Raw genomic sequence first — 16,322 nt, forward strand, 5'->3', positions numbered from 1 at the left:
AGGGACAAAAAGCATGCCATCTGTACAGTATGGAGCTCAGTAAACTAGGAGTGGCCCTTATCATCTTGGAAATTATAAAGAATTTGTTCAAGTTTTAGGTTTCTGGTCATAAGACATCTTTCTTCTCACATCTTTCATGTTTAAAGGATATAGGAAATTCCTAAGAAATCAAATGAAATGGAATTTTCTATTGAGCATAAAATAGGAAACTATCAAGTCAATATTTCTTTCAAGTTCTATGATGACAATCCTCTCCAGGATTAGATTTTTTTCCACTTTGAACTGCTAAGTATATTTCACATAAAAAGAACATTAGTCAAACTTTTAATTAATCAAACAATTTAATCTACTCCAACTGAAATTCTGTGCTATTATTTATTATCTGCTCTCAGAAGAAAAATTGAATAATTTAAATTCACTTAAAGTGAATGAGATTATTAGCCATCCAAGTGCCTCAGTGTCCACTTTTACAACCTGCTTATCTTGAAAGCAAATTCACTCAGATACAATCCTGTCAGTGCCTGAGCTCAGAATTATGAGGATCCATAAGCAGCCCTGTCCCAGAAGGACACCTTCTTGGAGAAGGTATTATGATCAAGAGTATTTATCTGGGAGGTGGAAGAATACAGAGGGGCCTAGACTCTCACATGTAACCCCACCATTTCAACATCAAAGTCAAATACAACAAGTTCAGCCCTGCTCTGAATTTTCCGAAAGGGACTCGTAAGGGCTTGAGGGTGGCCTCTTTCCCTATCCAACAGCATAAGTAGAATCGAACAGAAAAGATAGTACAAGTTTTGTGCCCTATGCTATGAAATTTCCCTGGCCATTATCTTCTCTCTCCCTTTTGGGATTTCAGTTTCCCCATTTCTACGATGGCTTTAAGCTGTTCTAGATAATTTGGAGATCAATACACACATTTTTAAGTTTATGTGCACTTTGGTTTTTCTCCATTCGTGTGAGAAATTAAGTTAGTAGTGACTCCTTGACCCATTCCTCACAGTTCCCCACCAGCAAGCACTGAAGTTTATAAAGAATCCTTACACCGCCACAGACAATTTACTCTTTATTGATTAAAAATGAAGGAAACATGCAGCAAAATACAAAGTCAAAAAAAGGGAGGGGGAAGGTCAAATATTTTACATCTTCCATAATCTAGCATATGTCATAAGGAGGAACCTCCGTTTATTGATACACCATTATTCTATCCTCAGATTATTAAATAGTATCAGCTGGCTCTAGGATTTGGTTCAAAACTTAAAAAAAAAACAAAAAACCCAAACAAATCCATTAGTCATTTAGAGTAAGACCATACATTTCACAAATAGCATTGGCACATGTTACCTTGTGCTAAATTAGTCCCTACCCCCAGGGACCAAGGGATCCTGGAGACCTAGAGACAGAGGTGTACCCTGAACCACTGCTCCTGGAAAGGAGCAAGGTCACTCACTAGGTCACGTGCTGCCCAACCTGGGAAGTTTCCGTTCACGTATTCTCTCAGCATCGCTGCTTAAGTCAGCAAAGGGAGTCCACCATACATCATGCAGAAGAAATAACACTGTCCTGGGGCTTGGTGTCTGGCTCCTAATTCCCAGCAGGGCAAAAAATGAACTGAAAAGAAAGAGAAAGCCACAGCCTACTTCTATTGGCATGCCTGTCCCACTGCAGTTTAAAAGTCATGGCTGGCTGGGGAAAACTGAACAGGGGAATGGCTGCTGCTCACCTCCAGCCTGGGCTCTAGACCACTTCCAAACAGAATGCTAGAACAGACTGAGGCCACCACCCATTGGATTTATCAATAAGTAGATGATGGCTTGCCTGAAACCAAAATAGACTCAAAGGTAAGCCACTAGCCTTGTGCCAAAAAGGACACTATCTCTTTTTCGTATATTATTCCAAACCCCTTAAAGAAAAAAAAAAAGAAAGAAAAGAAAAAGAAAAGCTAAATATTTTTCCAGCAAGCTGATCAATCTTTTCCCTCTCAACGCTTGGCAGGCTCCCACTTTTTACCAATCCTGCTGGGACCCTGGACTTTGGTGTCCGATCCTCTCATCTACTTTCCTCCAAACGGCCACCCCAAAACCATGCCCCCCTCCCTCTCCCCAACATCACTCTTTTCCAAGTATGCCTTTGCACCCAGGGCAGGGGAAGAAAGCCCATGACTAAAACAACAAGCTCAGAACGAAACAAGAGCTGCGACAACTCAGTTGTGGGGAAAGCTTCCAGAGATACTCGAAGAGAAAACTAGGTGAAGCGATCTTGTTATTCACAGACCAACAGTGCTGGAAAGGGCTCGAGCGATTCTGTAAGAGGCAATACTCCCCTTTCCGTGGGGCCAAAGCCCACCTTTGTGTGTCATTTTAAGGCCAGATTGAGTGTCCCTTTCTTATACAAAAACTGTTAGGGCTACTTGCAGTTTGACAGAGGCTGACTGTGAAACAGTAGGAAAGAAAATCGGCCCCACTGATTACTCGCATATTGCATTATGAGTGCTCTTTTTTAAACCTAAAGAATAATTTATATTATTTCTATAGAAAATCAAATGAACACTGTCTACTCATAAATCCTAAAAGTCACGGCACATGTGGTTTCACTTTCCATCCTGGGTCAGGTTCAGCGCACAGAAGTGTGGACCCCCTCCAAAGGGTCAGTGCAGGAGAGGGGCGGAAGGCAGGCTTCGCTGGCCTGTGAGTCTCCTTTATTGCTGTAGAAAGCTCAGCCTTGCATTTCCTCATGACATGGAGGCCAGGCAAATTTTCATGGGAGGATTGAGGAGCAGTTTTTCTTCAACTGAATTTTTTAAGATTTGAAAATAAATACTTCCACAATGATATGAGTTATGATTTTTCCTGTTCAAAACCACTGCTGGGGAAATTCACTTTTACAAGCCATTACTTGATGTTTTTGCTAAAAACAGTCCAAAGTTCCACTTTGAAGGATCTGACGGCTGAAGTTCAACTACAGTCAGATGTTTTGCACCAGCTGAAGTTAAGGCTAGCAACCCTTTCTGGAGGGAGTGATGAAGAGGGGTGCCTGAGAGCAGCTTCAGCAAAACGCTTAGAAACATGAACAAAACAAGAACACAGTTTAGGCTGCCTCTTTCTGAGGCTGTGCTTTTTCCTAACAAACGTTGCTAGAATTCACATCAGATTAAAAAAAAAAAAAAATCACTAAATTAAATTCTCTGGGCTCCAGATAAACAATCAACTTTTAATTGCTACTTCAGTGGTAAAGAGATATCCCTAGATGCCCACATCCTGTCAGGTGTGGGAGAACAGGCAGAATGAGGAAGCCCAATATAGCTGCTACTTTCCACCCAGCGCCATCATTGGAGTAAGGCAAGATGAGCTGACAGATCTCCCTCCTGAGCCTTGAGGCACAGTCCCCTTCTCAGATGGAGGAAGATAGGGGACACGTGCAGTATGTTTACTAACGGAACTCTTTAAAGGGATGCTGGCCACTGGTGATCCAACTTTTCTTTCCCTGTGGGAAAAAGGGGGAATGATGGCAGGAAGAACATAAAGAAAGACCTCTAAAGCTCCTAGCCGGGAGGTTTGTTGCTGGGTTCTTTGGCAGTAGTGGGTTTAGGCCAACAGAAGCAACAGAGATACGCATGTGTGGAATCTCCTTAGGCCGCCTCTTCCAGGGCTGTGGTTTAGCTGATGCTGAGCTGGGCAAATCCTATTAGTTTACCATCATCAGGAATATCCGACCCTTCGACACCAGATGCCTGAGAACCAAAAAAAATGAGAAGCTGTGGTTATTTGTAAACAAAACTGCAGGTAGCAATTAAAACTGATATAAGGACTATGGAAAGGAAGACAATGGGGTACAGGTCCCTGGGATACAAACAGGATGCAGATGAAGGTGTCTCTTCCAGAAAAGGTGGGGTCTGAGTACAAAGCTGGAGTCAGACTGGCTAACGCTTTCTCTTAAGAAGAGTCAAGGGCCTGGGATAGGAGACTTCCTGGGAAGGGAGAGCAGAGGGAGGCCACTCAAAAGGAGACAATGGCCTAGGGCCTTGGGGAGGCTAAATGAACACAGTCCACCATATTTTAATATTCTCATTACTCAGGGAATATAGAAGCTGGTCTGCAGAGGCTGCTGCTGTGTAAGGACAGTTTAATAAAGAGGAAGATGAGATGAGTACCAGTTTGAAAGTGACAGATCGATTCGACTGAGGTTCTTCCACAATTTTCTGCAAATTTGCTGCCACTGTAATCATACAAACAGAAAGTAATGAGAAGCTAACTAAATCCACTTTCTACCATATTTTAAAAACTTAAATGATAGCTCAGAATCTTCTATGTTCAACCAATATGGAAGCAGAAAGATAAATCACTCCCCAAACAAAAGTTATCTTTTAAACTCAACTCTAGGGGCGCCTGGGTGGCACAGCGGTTAAGCGTCTGCCTTCAGCTCAGGGCGTGATCCCGGCGTTACGGGATCGAGCCCCACGTCAGGCTCCTCCACTATGAGCCTGCTTCTTCCTCTCCCACTCCCCCTGCTTGTGTTCCCTCTCTCGCTGGCTGTCTCTATCTCTGTCAAATAAATAAATAAAATCTTTAAAAAATAAATAAATAAATAAATAAATAAACTCAACTCTAAGCACAAATAAATCTTGAATCATGGTCAAAATAGCTTTCTTTAAGATGCTGTATTAATTGGAGCAAGACACACAGGTGAAAGAGGAAGGATCTGCCTACTCATGGGCCAGAAAGCCCTACACTGGCAGTTGGCAAACTCTGGCCCGTACCGTGTTTCTAGTCTGGCTGTGGGCTAAGAGTGGTTTAAAGAGGATGGAGACAGTGCACGGCCCACAAAGCCTAAACTATTTACTAACTGGTCCTTTATAGGAAAACTTTGCTGACTAGCCCTAGACAATGATCTTTTTCTTCAATAACATTGTACACATGGGCCGACTGTACCTTTTCTTACTTTCTAGAAATAAACTTCAAAAGAGTTTTGCTTACCTCTTTCTTAGCTCTATAAGGGCAGAGTTTCACCCTCCAAAATGAACTAGATATGGCTAAGTTTACTTTGTAAATTGTGACTTACGTCATCAATTCTACTAGAGTCTCCCAGCTTTCACTTACTGTCGTGGAAGTCACGAAGTGAACTCAGAAATGAGATTTTCTTTTTTATGAGGAACTGTTCCCAATACCTGTATTTCAGCAATGCCAAGACCACTCCAAGACCCATGAGACCTTCCCAATGGAATCAAAGCGTGTTTTCTAGGTCCTAAATACACAGAGACACCAGGGCAAAGGGCAGAGCACAAAGTAGTTACCTATTACTAAATCCCTTCCATCGACCAGGCCAGCAGAAATGAGTTCCTGAGAGACACCCTCCGCTGTATCTGCAAGGAAAAAAAAGAAGGTGCTCCGTTTCTTGTGCATGCATGTCACTGCTAACTCTTACAGCGGATGTTGGCATTGCCAGGCCCAAGCTAGCTGCTAAATTCACAGAACCAATGAGGCAGGTGGGGTCTTCCTCCCACAAAGGTTTCTCACCACTGGGCTTATCTCAAGTGGGAGGTTCTCTCAGGTCTAGCTAGAGGGCAGAATCTCTACCAACCAGATGGCCAGTATCAACTCAGGGTAAAGATAACTTGTAGGTGACAGTGATGCTGCAGAGGTAAGTCCCTTTCTGAGGGCAGCCCTGGCTCTAAGTCCCATCAGCTCTGAGATGTGATGACGTGTGTGCAACATCTCCAGGGCTAGTACAATGCAATGATTTCTTTTCAAATACATCTTGAAAGAACAAATTGTAATCTCTTCTCTTTGGAGATCACACCCCAGGTTTTTTGCTAAAGTCATTTTCTTTTTTATTCTGGTGGGCTTTTCTTCATATCTAGTGATTTTAGATCATAAATCTGATCAATGGTTGTAATGGAAACGAAGACAAGGACACAGCATCCCTAATTGATCTCATCTCCAACTGAGTCAGTGTTGCTGCTTTCTGAGGGCTGAACACTGAGCCCCTGAGAGGAACAGGTGGACCACTGGGGAGTGGGTGGGGACACATTTGTGCTGATGACCAGTGACTTGAATTAGTTCCTTAAAATGGGACTGTTCCTGGTTTTAAACAGTGAAACAGATAACACTTCTGCACACCTGCTTCTGTTCTCTTTCATACCTAGCTGCTGATGATACCAAGACAGCAGGAAGAATGAGCATGGCACACAGGACGAAAGTGCTGGCTGCTGGCCACCTCCCCAGTCTGAACCCTTGAGTAACAAAGGCAAAAAAGAAACAAGCCTCATCCCAGGGAGAAGTTCATGGCCAGAAACTATGCCTGACAGGACTCAGCTTCAGCCTGGGAAGAGAGGAGCCTGGAAGCCTTGCTTCTTCTTTACTGTCATGGAGGACAACCATGTTAGTAATGAGAGTCAGAACTCTGCACCCTGACAAGGGTGGATATGAATTTCAGCTGCACCTATTCCCAGCTGTGGAAATGACAAGTTACCTCCCCTCTAAGCCTGGATTTCATCACCTATGCAACGGGAACAATAATCTTCCTTAGGGGTCTGTTCTAAGAATTTAATGAGACAGAAAGCTTAGCATAATGCCTGGCCTATTACAGTAGGCAGTAAATTAGAGCTACATTCATTACTGTTTGTATTATACTAGGTTTTATAAATGAGGTTAGTAGTAAATAAATTGAATTTTTATTTTATTCATATGCTGCCCAAACCCTTTAAACCAGGAATACTTTCATTATCTTTTAAAAGCAAAATATATCTAAAGAACAAAAACATCATAACACATTTCTCACCTCTCCCAGGAGTAAACTCGAATCGAATATCATTTAGTTCTTTTTTTGAATTCCTACAAAAGAAAAGGGAATGTGTAAAATAAATTTCAGGATTTATGCATACTGACTCTGCTAACATATAACAGGAAAGCTGTGCCTCAAAAAAAGATCATTCTATTCTCACGGATCCTATGATCCATCCTAATGAGCTCACACTGTAGGGCTCATAGCAAACTACTCAGAGTGACCAACAACTAACTGTCCTACAACCCTTTTATTTTATTTTATTTTTAATGTTTTTTATTATATTATGTTAGTCTTAATTTATTTCCTCCATTAATCAATATAAAAACCTCGTGCTAATAGGTGAAAGGGATTAAGAGTACACTTGTTGTGAGGAACACCAAATAATGCATAGAACTGCTGAATCATTATATTCTATACCCGAAACTAATATCGCACTGTACTTTAATTATACTGGAAATTAATAAATGAGGGGAAAAAACCACCCAAGCACAAAGTAAGAAAAAAACAAAACAAAACCAAAAAGCCCTCATGCTTTTGAGGAGATTCTTATATGCCTATTCCCATCCTTAGTCCCACTAAGATATCATATAAACTAAGAGGAAAATGTATGTGCACAGGAAGGTATAATTAAAATGATACGGGATGAAAGGATTAGTATCCAAAATAATACAAAAGACTTACCCAATGCAACACCAAAAAACCCCAAATAATCCAATTAAAAAACGGGCAAAGGACAGAAACAGACATTTTTCCAAAGACATCCAGATGGCCAATAGACACATGAGAAGCAGCTCAACATCACTCACCATCAGGGAAATACAAATCAAAACCACAATGAGATACCATCTCACTCTTGTCAGAATGGCAGAATCAACAACACAAGAAACAACATGCGTTGGTGAGGATGTGGAGAAATAGAACCCTTGTGCACTGCTGGTGGGAATGCCAACTGGTACAGCCTCTGTGGAAAACAGTGTGGAAATTCCTCAAAAAGTTAAAGATAGAACTACCAGATAATCCAGTAATTACACTACTGGGTATTTACCCAAAGAACAGAAACACACTGATTGAAAGGAATACATGCACCCGTATGTTTACTGTTGCATTATTTACAAGAGCCAAGATATGGAAGCAACTCAAGTGTCCATCAACTGAGGGACAGATAAGAAGATGTGTATACATACAATGGAATATTGCTCAGCCATAAAAAAGAATGAGATCTTGCCATCTACAACAACATGAATGGAACTAGAGAGTATAATGCTAACGGAAATAAGTCAGTCAGAGAAGGACAAATATGATTTCACTCATATGTAGAATTTAAGAAACAAAACAAATGAACAAAGGAAAAAAAGAAACAAACCAAAAAACAAACTCTTAACTATACTGGTGACCAGAGGGGAGGTGGGAAGGGGGACAGGTGAAATAGGGGATGGGGATTAAGAGTACATTTATCTTGATGAGCACTGAGGAATATAAAACAGAACTGCTGAATCACTACATTATATACCTGAAACTAACACCACATGTTAACTGGAATTAAATTATTTTAATACTGGAATTAAAATAAAAAAAAAATGTGGCAGCATTAAAAAAAAAAAAGATACAGGATACCCTTTTCCTCCTCAATCCCACCCCTGGGTTCTCTATGCCTAGAAGAGTGCCTTGCCCACCACAGGTGCTCAGTCTTGGCATATTCACAAAATGAAATACATCATGATCTCCCAAATTCCACAGGAGGTGAGAGGATGAGGGGGAAGGAAGAGAAGATGAGAAAAGGAGTGGGACCTCAGGCAGCAGTTCATACATGGCTCCAGAGATTTAAACGTGACTGGTGAGGGATACTTACAGTGATCACTCAGCAAACCACATACTGAGATTAACCAGGCTCCCTGGAGGTTCTGGTTAAAGTGGAGAATTTAGAATATTATGTGTAAAGGCAGACATGCTTGATCACTAAGGACCCAAATCCACCTTATCTAAACAATGCACAGGGCTTAGGTCTACCTGACAGATACTTGAGGATGTTACTGAAGTTGTGTTTAGAATGTACCTACCCATCTCTAACACAACCTGCCCCCAAATGGCGCATTGCCTTCTCTTTGCACCTGTATACAGGTTTGTACTTCTGCATGTGTGCCACCTGAAATGTCTTTAACCTATGCTAAGTACGTAATACAGATCGGCTTCCAACCTAGACCTGATTAACAAGTGAGGCATTTTATTAGCTCTTTACTTGGGAGCCTGCCACAATAAGCAACAGTGTGATATATAGTCTGCTTGATATGTAATTGTTCAAACCATCTTTCTGAAAGCTGAATAAAAGGAAGATCGAATGCTGAGCATCATTTCAGTGATTGAACTGGCATGCACAAATGCCTTCAAAGACAAGACACTAAGCTGGACTAAATATGTCTACCATCTCTTCTAGTCGTTTCACTTCAGTCTTCACCAGTGAGAGTGAGAATATAGCCTCTTCTTCCATAAACAAGTCTGGAACACAGCACATTAAAAAACCACCCTCTCAAAAAGCTGGCTGCATCACTTACAAGTATCTTCTCTACCTTCCTGAAGCACATGTCAAATATAAGTTTTGTACTATTAGCTGCTATATGATTTCAAAAAAGTGCTTTTAAAAGAAACAAGTGGTATTCTTTTTGTACAATCAAAATTGGACAAGATTATCAAGACATTCTAATGAGTTCAAAACTGTTTGAGATGAATAGGTTTTCGTAAAGGAAAGGTAACCAAATCTGCTTTCTTCACATTTATGGCACAGTTTCATTGCTCCCAGTGGTAGAATCAAAAACATTCTCAAAACAGGTCTTGCTGCTTCTATCTCTAATTATGGTCATACCGAGAAGAAGAGTAGGAAATCATATGTGGGAAGAGGAATGAGCCCATGGTAATTCAATGAAATCCTTTTACAAAATGTTAGTGGTAGTTAAAGAAGGTCTGAGTTGTCTCAGGTAATACTTCTAGTTTTACAAATAGAATGAGACCCAATTAGAACAATACAACAGCCATTGCTATTCTAACAAGCTCTGCAATCCTAATACAACTGCCTGACAAAGGAGAGGGTTAGAATGAACAGATTACCACCTATGGCACTTCCTGTGAGCAATCTGTCAGAGCCTGTCTATAAGATGCCACAAAGAACCACTGATTCAGAACACCTGCTATAAAACAGAGAAAGAGACCAAATATATACTTAGAGGGTTTTCCTTTCATCTTTTAAGAACAAGGCCTTAATATGATCTATCACAATCAGAAAGCACTCCACTCTTGGGTCAGTTGATTTCAGAGTCCACGATATATGGTCAAAATTACAAGCCTAATCTTCAGATAAGCCAACCAGTGCTGTTCCCCTAAAAACCGTTCCTCAATTACAGACCATACTCAATTACAGAACCTAAACTAGCTATATTGAAAAAAACCACTAATGGAAAAACCGCTAAGAGAATGTGTGTGTTAGTTAACGTCCAGGTTATGTTGCGTCCTTGCAATGTTGCTATTCTTCTTCTTCTTTTTTTTTTTTAAAGATTTTATTTATTTTAGAGGAGAGGGAGCAGAGAGGGGCAGAAGGAGAGAGAATGTTAAGCAGACTCCACGCTCAGCGTGAAGCCTGACGGGGCTCAATCTCACAACCCTGAGATGAAACCAAGAGTTGGACGCTCAACCCACTATGCCACCCAGACGCCCTGTTGCTATTACATCTGAGGGCAACAGTACCCCTGCAACGCCCAGCACTTAACACTGGAGGGCACACGATCTCATCCAGTTACTCTCAGGCACAGACTATTAGAAAGAAGAGTCACTTTCAAATAGAAAACAGCATAGCGTATTCAGGAAACAAACAAGATGTTTACTCACCTTAATCTGAGTACTAGGCTGATTGGGATCTTGGTTTCTTGTGAGCCTGCTCCTGAAGGCAGAGCCTAAAAAGCATTGAAAGGTATAAAGTCAATGCCTGGACTACGAAGCATGAAGGTGACTAATGGCCATCAGCAGAGGAAATGTCCACATGGCAGCAATTTCCTCCGGCTCTCGGTGAGGCCAGACCCAGACCAGCTGCTGGGACAGTTCCTGCTATGGTAGGACATGCACTCCAAGGCAGCAACAAGAGCTGAACGTCAGCCTGAGTCAAGCACAATTAAAAAGAGAATTCTCAAACCCACATGAAATTCCATACATAGCCACATTTACATTTTGTATTATTCAGATCCCTCTTTCCCTCCACAAGAGTGAAAGACACTATAGCTGGGTTTTTCCCTTTAAAAAAATCTGCCAGTGTATCATACAGCAATATACAAGGTAGGATCTAAACTGGCTGCCCCTTAGGAAGCCACCCAGACTGAGATTCCTGGTCTTTTAATGGGGAAACTAATCCTCTCTGAATTGTAAGTTATCCCTTGCTTACTAGAGAATATATATTCTATTTAAGTTGTTTATAAAGCAAATCCAATCTTTCCATCAGTTTTCATAAGACAATAGTATCTTTTTGGAGATGATGGAAAGAAATGGAAAGCTTGGGCTTGATGAAAAGATTAAATGACTAACAGGAAGCTCTCAGAGCAGTGGCCTTCAAAGGCAGAACACCACTAGGATGCAAAAGAAAAAAAATCAGAACTTCCATCTTCACCTCTTTCAGTCTAAAATGTTAGAAAAAAAAAATGAAGTCTCTAATATTTAATAAATGAACAAACTCTGGAAACCTCACTCCAACCAGGGAGCATAAGATCATGTGTTGCGCAAAGTATTTGGAGTTTCCTGAGGGAAGAGAGGGAGTGATTCACAGTGGGGCCCTCCTTCCCTCAACCGCTTTCAGTGCATGAGGATTTAGTGACGTTTGTGTGTGACTGAGGATGTGCACAGATTACATCACTTCAATAAAATCAACCCTCACAAAACTGACAAATATTTTAAAAAAGAGTGATACAAGGAAATCATGGATTGAGATTTATTAATAATACAAGCATAAGCGGATGAAAAGGAAACAGAACTGCTAACAATCCTAGTGCCAAGGTGAACTCCGTCAGCTGCAGACACAATAATGATCTCATAAAAAGCTGATGAAAAATTATCCCCCAAATTTCTGATATTTGGAATGTTTCCATTGTTAACTATATTTTGCTGCTTAAAAAACCTATGTGATCCTTGAAAAGTTCTCTTATCTGCATACATTGAAAACTGTGAAAATACAATTTCTAACTTATTTTAAAATCTACCACAATATCAACCTTATTACATAAGGTTGTGTTCCGCATCATTTCTGCTTTCTTCATCGACCCAGAAGGCCGGCCATTAACGTGCACCCCTGCTTTACCTGAGCTGTTTTTGCCGGCTCTGCGGGGGGTGGGGGAGAGACTGGAGTTGGCTGTGCCGGCGTGTGCCCAGCTGGCTGAGGTAGATGAGCAGTGATCTGTTCTGGAACTTGAAGTAAAGTACCCACGGGATCAGTTGTTGGAAAGAGCTGTAACAAAAACATCCACACAGGGCTGCTTTAGTGGAGTGGAAAAGGAGGCAGGTGTACTGATGGGCAAGCAGAGCCTCACGGGCTGACATCTTCAAAGTGGTTTTTGTGTAGTGTACTGCCACAACTCTACCTCTCCTCAAGACACCTATTTCAAATGGAAGTCAAAGAGTTCTACGAGGCTTTTACTGTTTATAACAACTTTTTTGAGGTGTAATTCACATCCCACTAAATTTACCCACTGTAGGTATACAATTCAATGATTTCTAGAAAATTTATACTTGTGCAAACATCACTACAATCTAGTTTTAGAACATTTTCATCAACTCCGAAAGTTCTCTGTGCCCATTTACATTTAATTCCTGCTCCCACACTCAGCCCTAGGTGACCACTGATCTACTTTCAGTCTCCATCAGTTTGCCTTTTCTGGATCTTTCATACAAACAAAATGCAAGCACTCTGTTGTGTCTGGCTTATTTCACTTGGCACAGTGTTTTGAGGTTCAGCCATGTTCTAGCCTATAGTTCGCTTTTTTCCTTCAGAATAACATTTCATTGCATCGCATTTATTTTTAACTACATCTATTCTATTCCCTTTGCCCAATAAAAGAGCACCTCCAAGGCACAGAATTAAGTAGTAATACTAAATTACAGAAGCTACATTTTTCTAGGTCTGGGAACCTTCCATTATTTAAAAAGAAAGACAATCAGTGATTCACTAACATCTGAAATGCTTTTCAAAACAGATGTGAAGCTTTATAACCAACACAGACATTATATGTATATATAATTTTGCATGTTTCAAATATTTTATAAATTTTAATTATGTAACATGGGGAGAAAAGACTGATGTGAGTAGAAAATCAACTTACACATATTCAAAATTAAAGTTGGTGAAAAAATGCTAAAATTGGCTAAAATTTAGAATTGATGGAGAAAAAACTGAAAGGGCAACAAGAGAGGTCTAACAGCTGATATTACATAAACAAAATCAAGAGACAAAGTAGTACAATTTTGTGTTCATTTAATTTCATACAGAGGAAATTAAAAGTAACTTTGGTTCTGGGTTTTGATATAAAAACAGAACATTAAGATTAGTTTTGAAAATGTTAATGTTAAGTATTAGCATTCAAAAGGAGTTTCCAAATTGCACACACATGCGTTTACCTGTAATAAGAACAGAAAGGTTAGACAAAACCAAGCAATGAGAAACTGGATCCTTGCGCACTGAGGTGAGAGTGTAGAACAGTGCAGCCATGACGGAAAACAATGAGGTGATTCCTCAAAAAATTAAAAATAGAATGATTCCCTTCTGGGTACAGACCCCAAAGACTTGAAAGCAGGAACTAAAACAAATATTTATTATGTAGCCATGTTCACAGTGGAATTATTCGCAACAGCCCAAAGGTGAAAGCAACCCAAGTGTCTGCCCAAACGGATAAACAAATGTGGTAGATACATACGATGGAATATTATCCAGCCTCAAAAAGGAAGAAAGGAAGGGAATTCTGACACATATTACATGGATGAACCCAGAGGGCATTATGCTGGCTAAGATAAGCCAGTCACAAAGGACAAATACTACGTGATTCCACTTACATGAGGTCTATATACAGTAGAATTCAGAGAAGGTAGAATGGTGGCTGCCAGGGGCTGGGGGGGAGGAAAAAATGGGGTGATTGCTCATCTGGAGATGGATGGTGGTGATGATGGCCGCACAACAGTGTGAATGTACTAAACGTCACTGAACTGTACCCTTCAGCAAGGTTAAGATGGTAACTTTTATGTTATGTGTACTTCACCATGGATTTCAAGCACAACCACAAAGTAACGAGCACAGGAGTGTGAGGATGAACGCCTGAGAGTCCATGTGGGGAGGCTACTGAGGCAAAGGGACAAGGAGAAGGTCACAAGAACAACTCTGGATTATCTGTAACATGCCCTCTCCTCTCAACTGTGGAGAAACTAAGAACTAGTCAAGATAAAGTTAGAGTAAGAAACAGTCTTAAATTCTCAGGAGATTACAAGAAGAGAATTTATTTCTTCACACTTCACATCTATCTCTGGCCAGCAGAGGCTGTTTGGGATCATCCTCATTTGGGGATACAGGCCGTGGTGGCAGGGGCCAGGGGACCCAGGGAACAACAACCCAGGGCTCTTCTTTCTGCTCACATTTCATTGTCCAAAGCAACTGCCATGGCCATGAGTAACTTCAAGGGGTAGGGAGATGCAATTCTACCACGCAGCAAGACTCAGAGAAGCCAGGAATCTTAGTGAACCGCAGTTCTGATATAAATTGTCAGACACTGGCCTGTAAATATGCTGAAGCACAGTATTTATTTTCAGTCTTAACACAATACTATGTACACAAATCCTGTACATAATGGTGTGCAAAAATCGTATGCTATACACACAAATCAAGTAGAAAAATAGGTACTTTTAAGCACAGGGGCAAAAACAAACTGATTTAAGGGGGCAAGACATGTATCATTAAACCAAATACTGAGCTTGGAATGCAAGCTGCTAGAAGGAAGAATGTATGACAGAATGTATCTCCTGAAATAATTGTTACCTTCAAGAAATGAGCATAAGGCAGGCCAGCCTAACAGGACTCTGTTCAGTAGGGTTCCCTATCACCATGAGGCAATAACCAAAGATAACAGAATCTACATGACAAGAGAAGACAATAGGTGGGGAAAAAAACAAAAAGAAAAGGTAGCATATGACAAATTCCTGGACAGATTAATGCAAAATGACCACTTTCCACTTCAAGCTACCCAAGCCAGGAAAGTAAATCATAAAGTCAGGCAAGTAAGGAAGGAACAACTTTCTGGGCCTTTTAGGTCAACTTTTAAAAATAGCACAATGGCACCAACTTACTGCAGAAGTCCTTTTAAACTCAGAATCAATACCTCTTTTTTTTTTTTTTTTAAAGATTTTATTTATTTATTTGAGAAAGAGAGAGAGAGCCAGTGAGAGAGGGAACACAAGCAGGGGGAGTGGGAGAGGAAGAAGCAGGTTCCCAGCGGAGGAGCCTAATGTGGGGCTCGACCCCAGGACTCCGGGATCACGCCCTGAGCCGTAAGGCAGACACTTAACCACTGAGCCACCCAGGCACCCCCAGAATCAATACCTCTGATGAAATCTGAATGCTGTAAATTCTCATTCCCATTTAGGCACATATAAAAAAACATGCTTAACATTAAAACCAAAACGAAACAAAACGATTGATTTTTAATGATTCAAAAACCACAACTACTTACCTCAGAATTTGATATTGATTCTTTCACTCGGGGAGACTAAAAGAAATACAAAAAAAGGATTACTAACTCAAAACTTAGAGTCAGTTCCAAACTGCACAGAATGTTGAAATGCAAGTAAACTCCATTTCATTGTGATCCATAAGTTAAGTCACTGGTAACTCTAGCCAAAGTTTTCTGGAAAAAGAAAATATCATGATACTATTGCATTCCTTTGTCTAGGTAGCCTTTAAAACATCAATGCCCTATTAATCTTTTTTTTTTTTAAAGATTTTATTTATATTATTCATTTGACAGAGAGAGAGAGACAGCCAGCAAGAGAGGGAACACAAGCAGGGGGAGTGGGAGAGGAAGAAGCAGGCTCCCAGTGGAGGAGCCTGATGTGGGGCTCGAACCCAGAACGCCGGGATCACGCCCTGAGCTGAAGGCAGACGCTTAACCACTGTGCTACCCAGACGCCCCCCTATGGTATTTTAAGAGTTCACAACTTGAGGTTTATAAGCAAACATAATGGGACTGAGTTCTAAGGCAGTAGGAGGTCATATTCTTCAAAGTCAAATTCTTTCTACTAACCATGAACATATTATTATTTTTTTATTTAAATTCAATTAGCCAACATATAGTACATCATTAGTTTCAGATGTAGAGTTCAATAATTCATCAGTTGCGTATAACACCCAGTGTAATCATGAACATATTATATATATAATAACCCAGACCAAATGTAAGCTTTCAAGCTAATTACCCAACGTATCTTCAAAGCAGAGTAATTCAGGTTATGCACTTCAATGGAGAAAACTCTTGAGC

At 40.6% G+C, this 16,322-nt stretch overlaps 1 protein-coding gene across 3 annotated transcripts in view; it reads right to left on the reverse strand.

Moving 5' to 3' along the window:
• Positions 1-1,053: 1,053 nt before the first annotated feature.
• The window catches only part of OXSR1 (oxidative stress responsive kinase 1), a 93,113-nt gene continuing 77,844 nt past the window's right edge, over positions 1,054-16,322 (reverse strand). For 2 of the 3 annotated variants that reach the window (XM_008710194.2, XM_040636953.1), the window contains 7 exons: positions 15,519-15,554; positions 12,110-12,256; positions 10,657-10,721; positions 6,778-6,830; positions 5,291-5,359; positions 4,151-4,215; positions 1,054-3,730 (listed from right to left, as the gene is read on the reverse strand). In XM_008710194.2, the coding sequence (XP_008708416.2) occupies positions 3,656-3,730; positions 4,151-4,215; positions 5,291-5,359; positions 6,778-6,830; positions 10,657-10,721; positions 12,110-12,256; positions 15,519-15,554 (510 nt within the window). In that variant the 3' untranslated portion in view covers positions 1,054-3,655. The remainder of the gene's footprint in view (positions 3,731-4,150; positions 4,216-5,290; positions 5,360-6,777; positions 6,831-10,656; positions 10,722-12,109; positions 12,257-15,518; positions 15,555-16,322) is intronic. The other variant, XM_040636952.1, reaches the window with a different exon arrangement.

The sequence above is a fragment of the Ursus maritimus genome, unplaced genomic scaffold (genome assembly GCF_017311325.1).
Source record: "Ursus maritimus isolate PB19 unplaced genomic scaffold, ASM1731132v1 scaffold_20, whole genome shotgun sequence".
NCBI classification, from domain to species: Eukaryota; Metazoa; Chordata; class Mammalia; order Carnivora; family Ursidae; genus Ursus; species Ursus maritimus.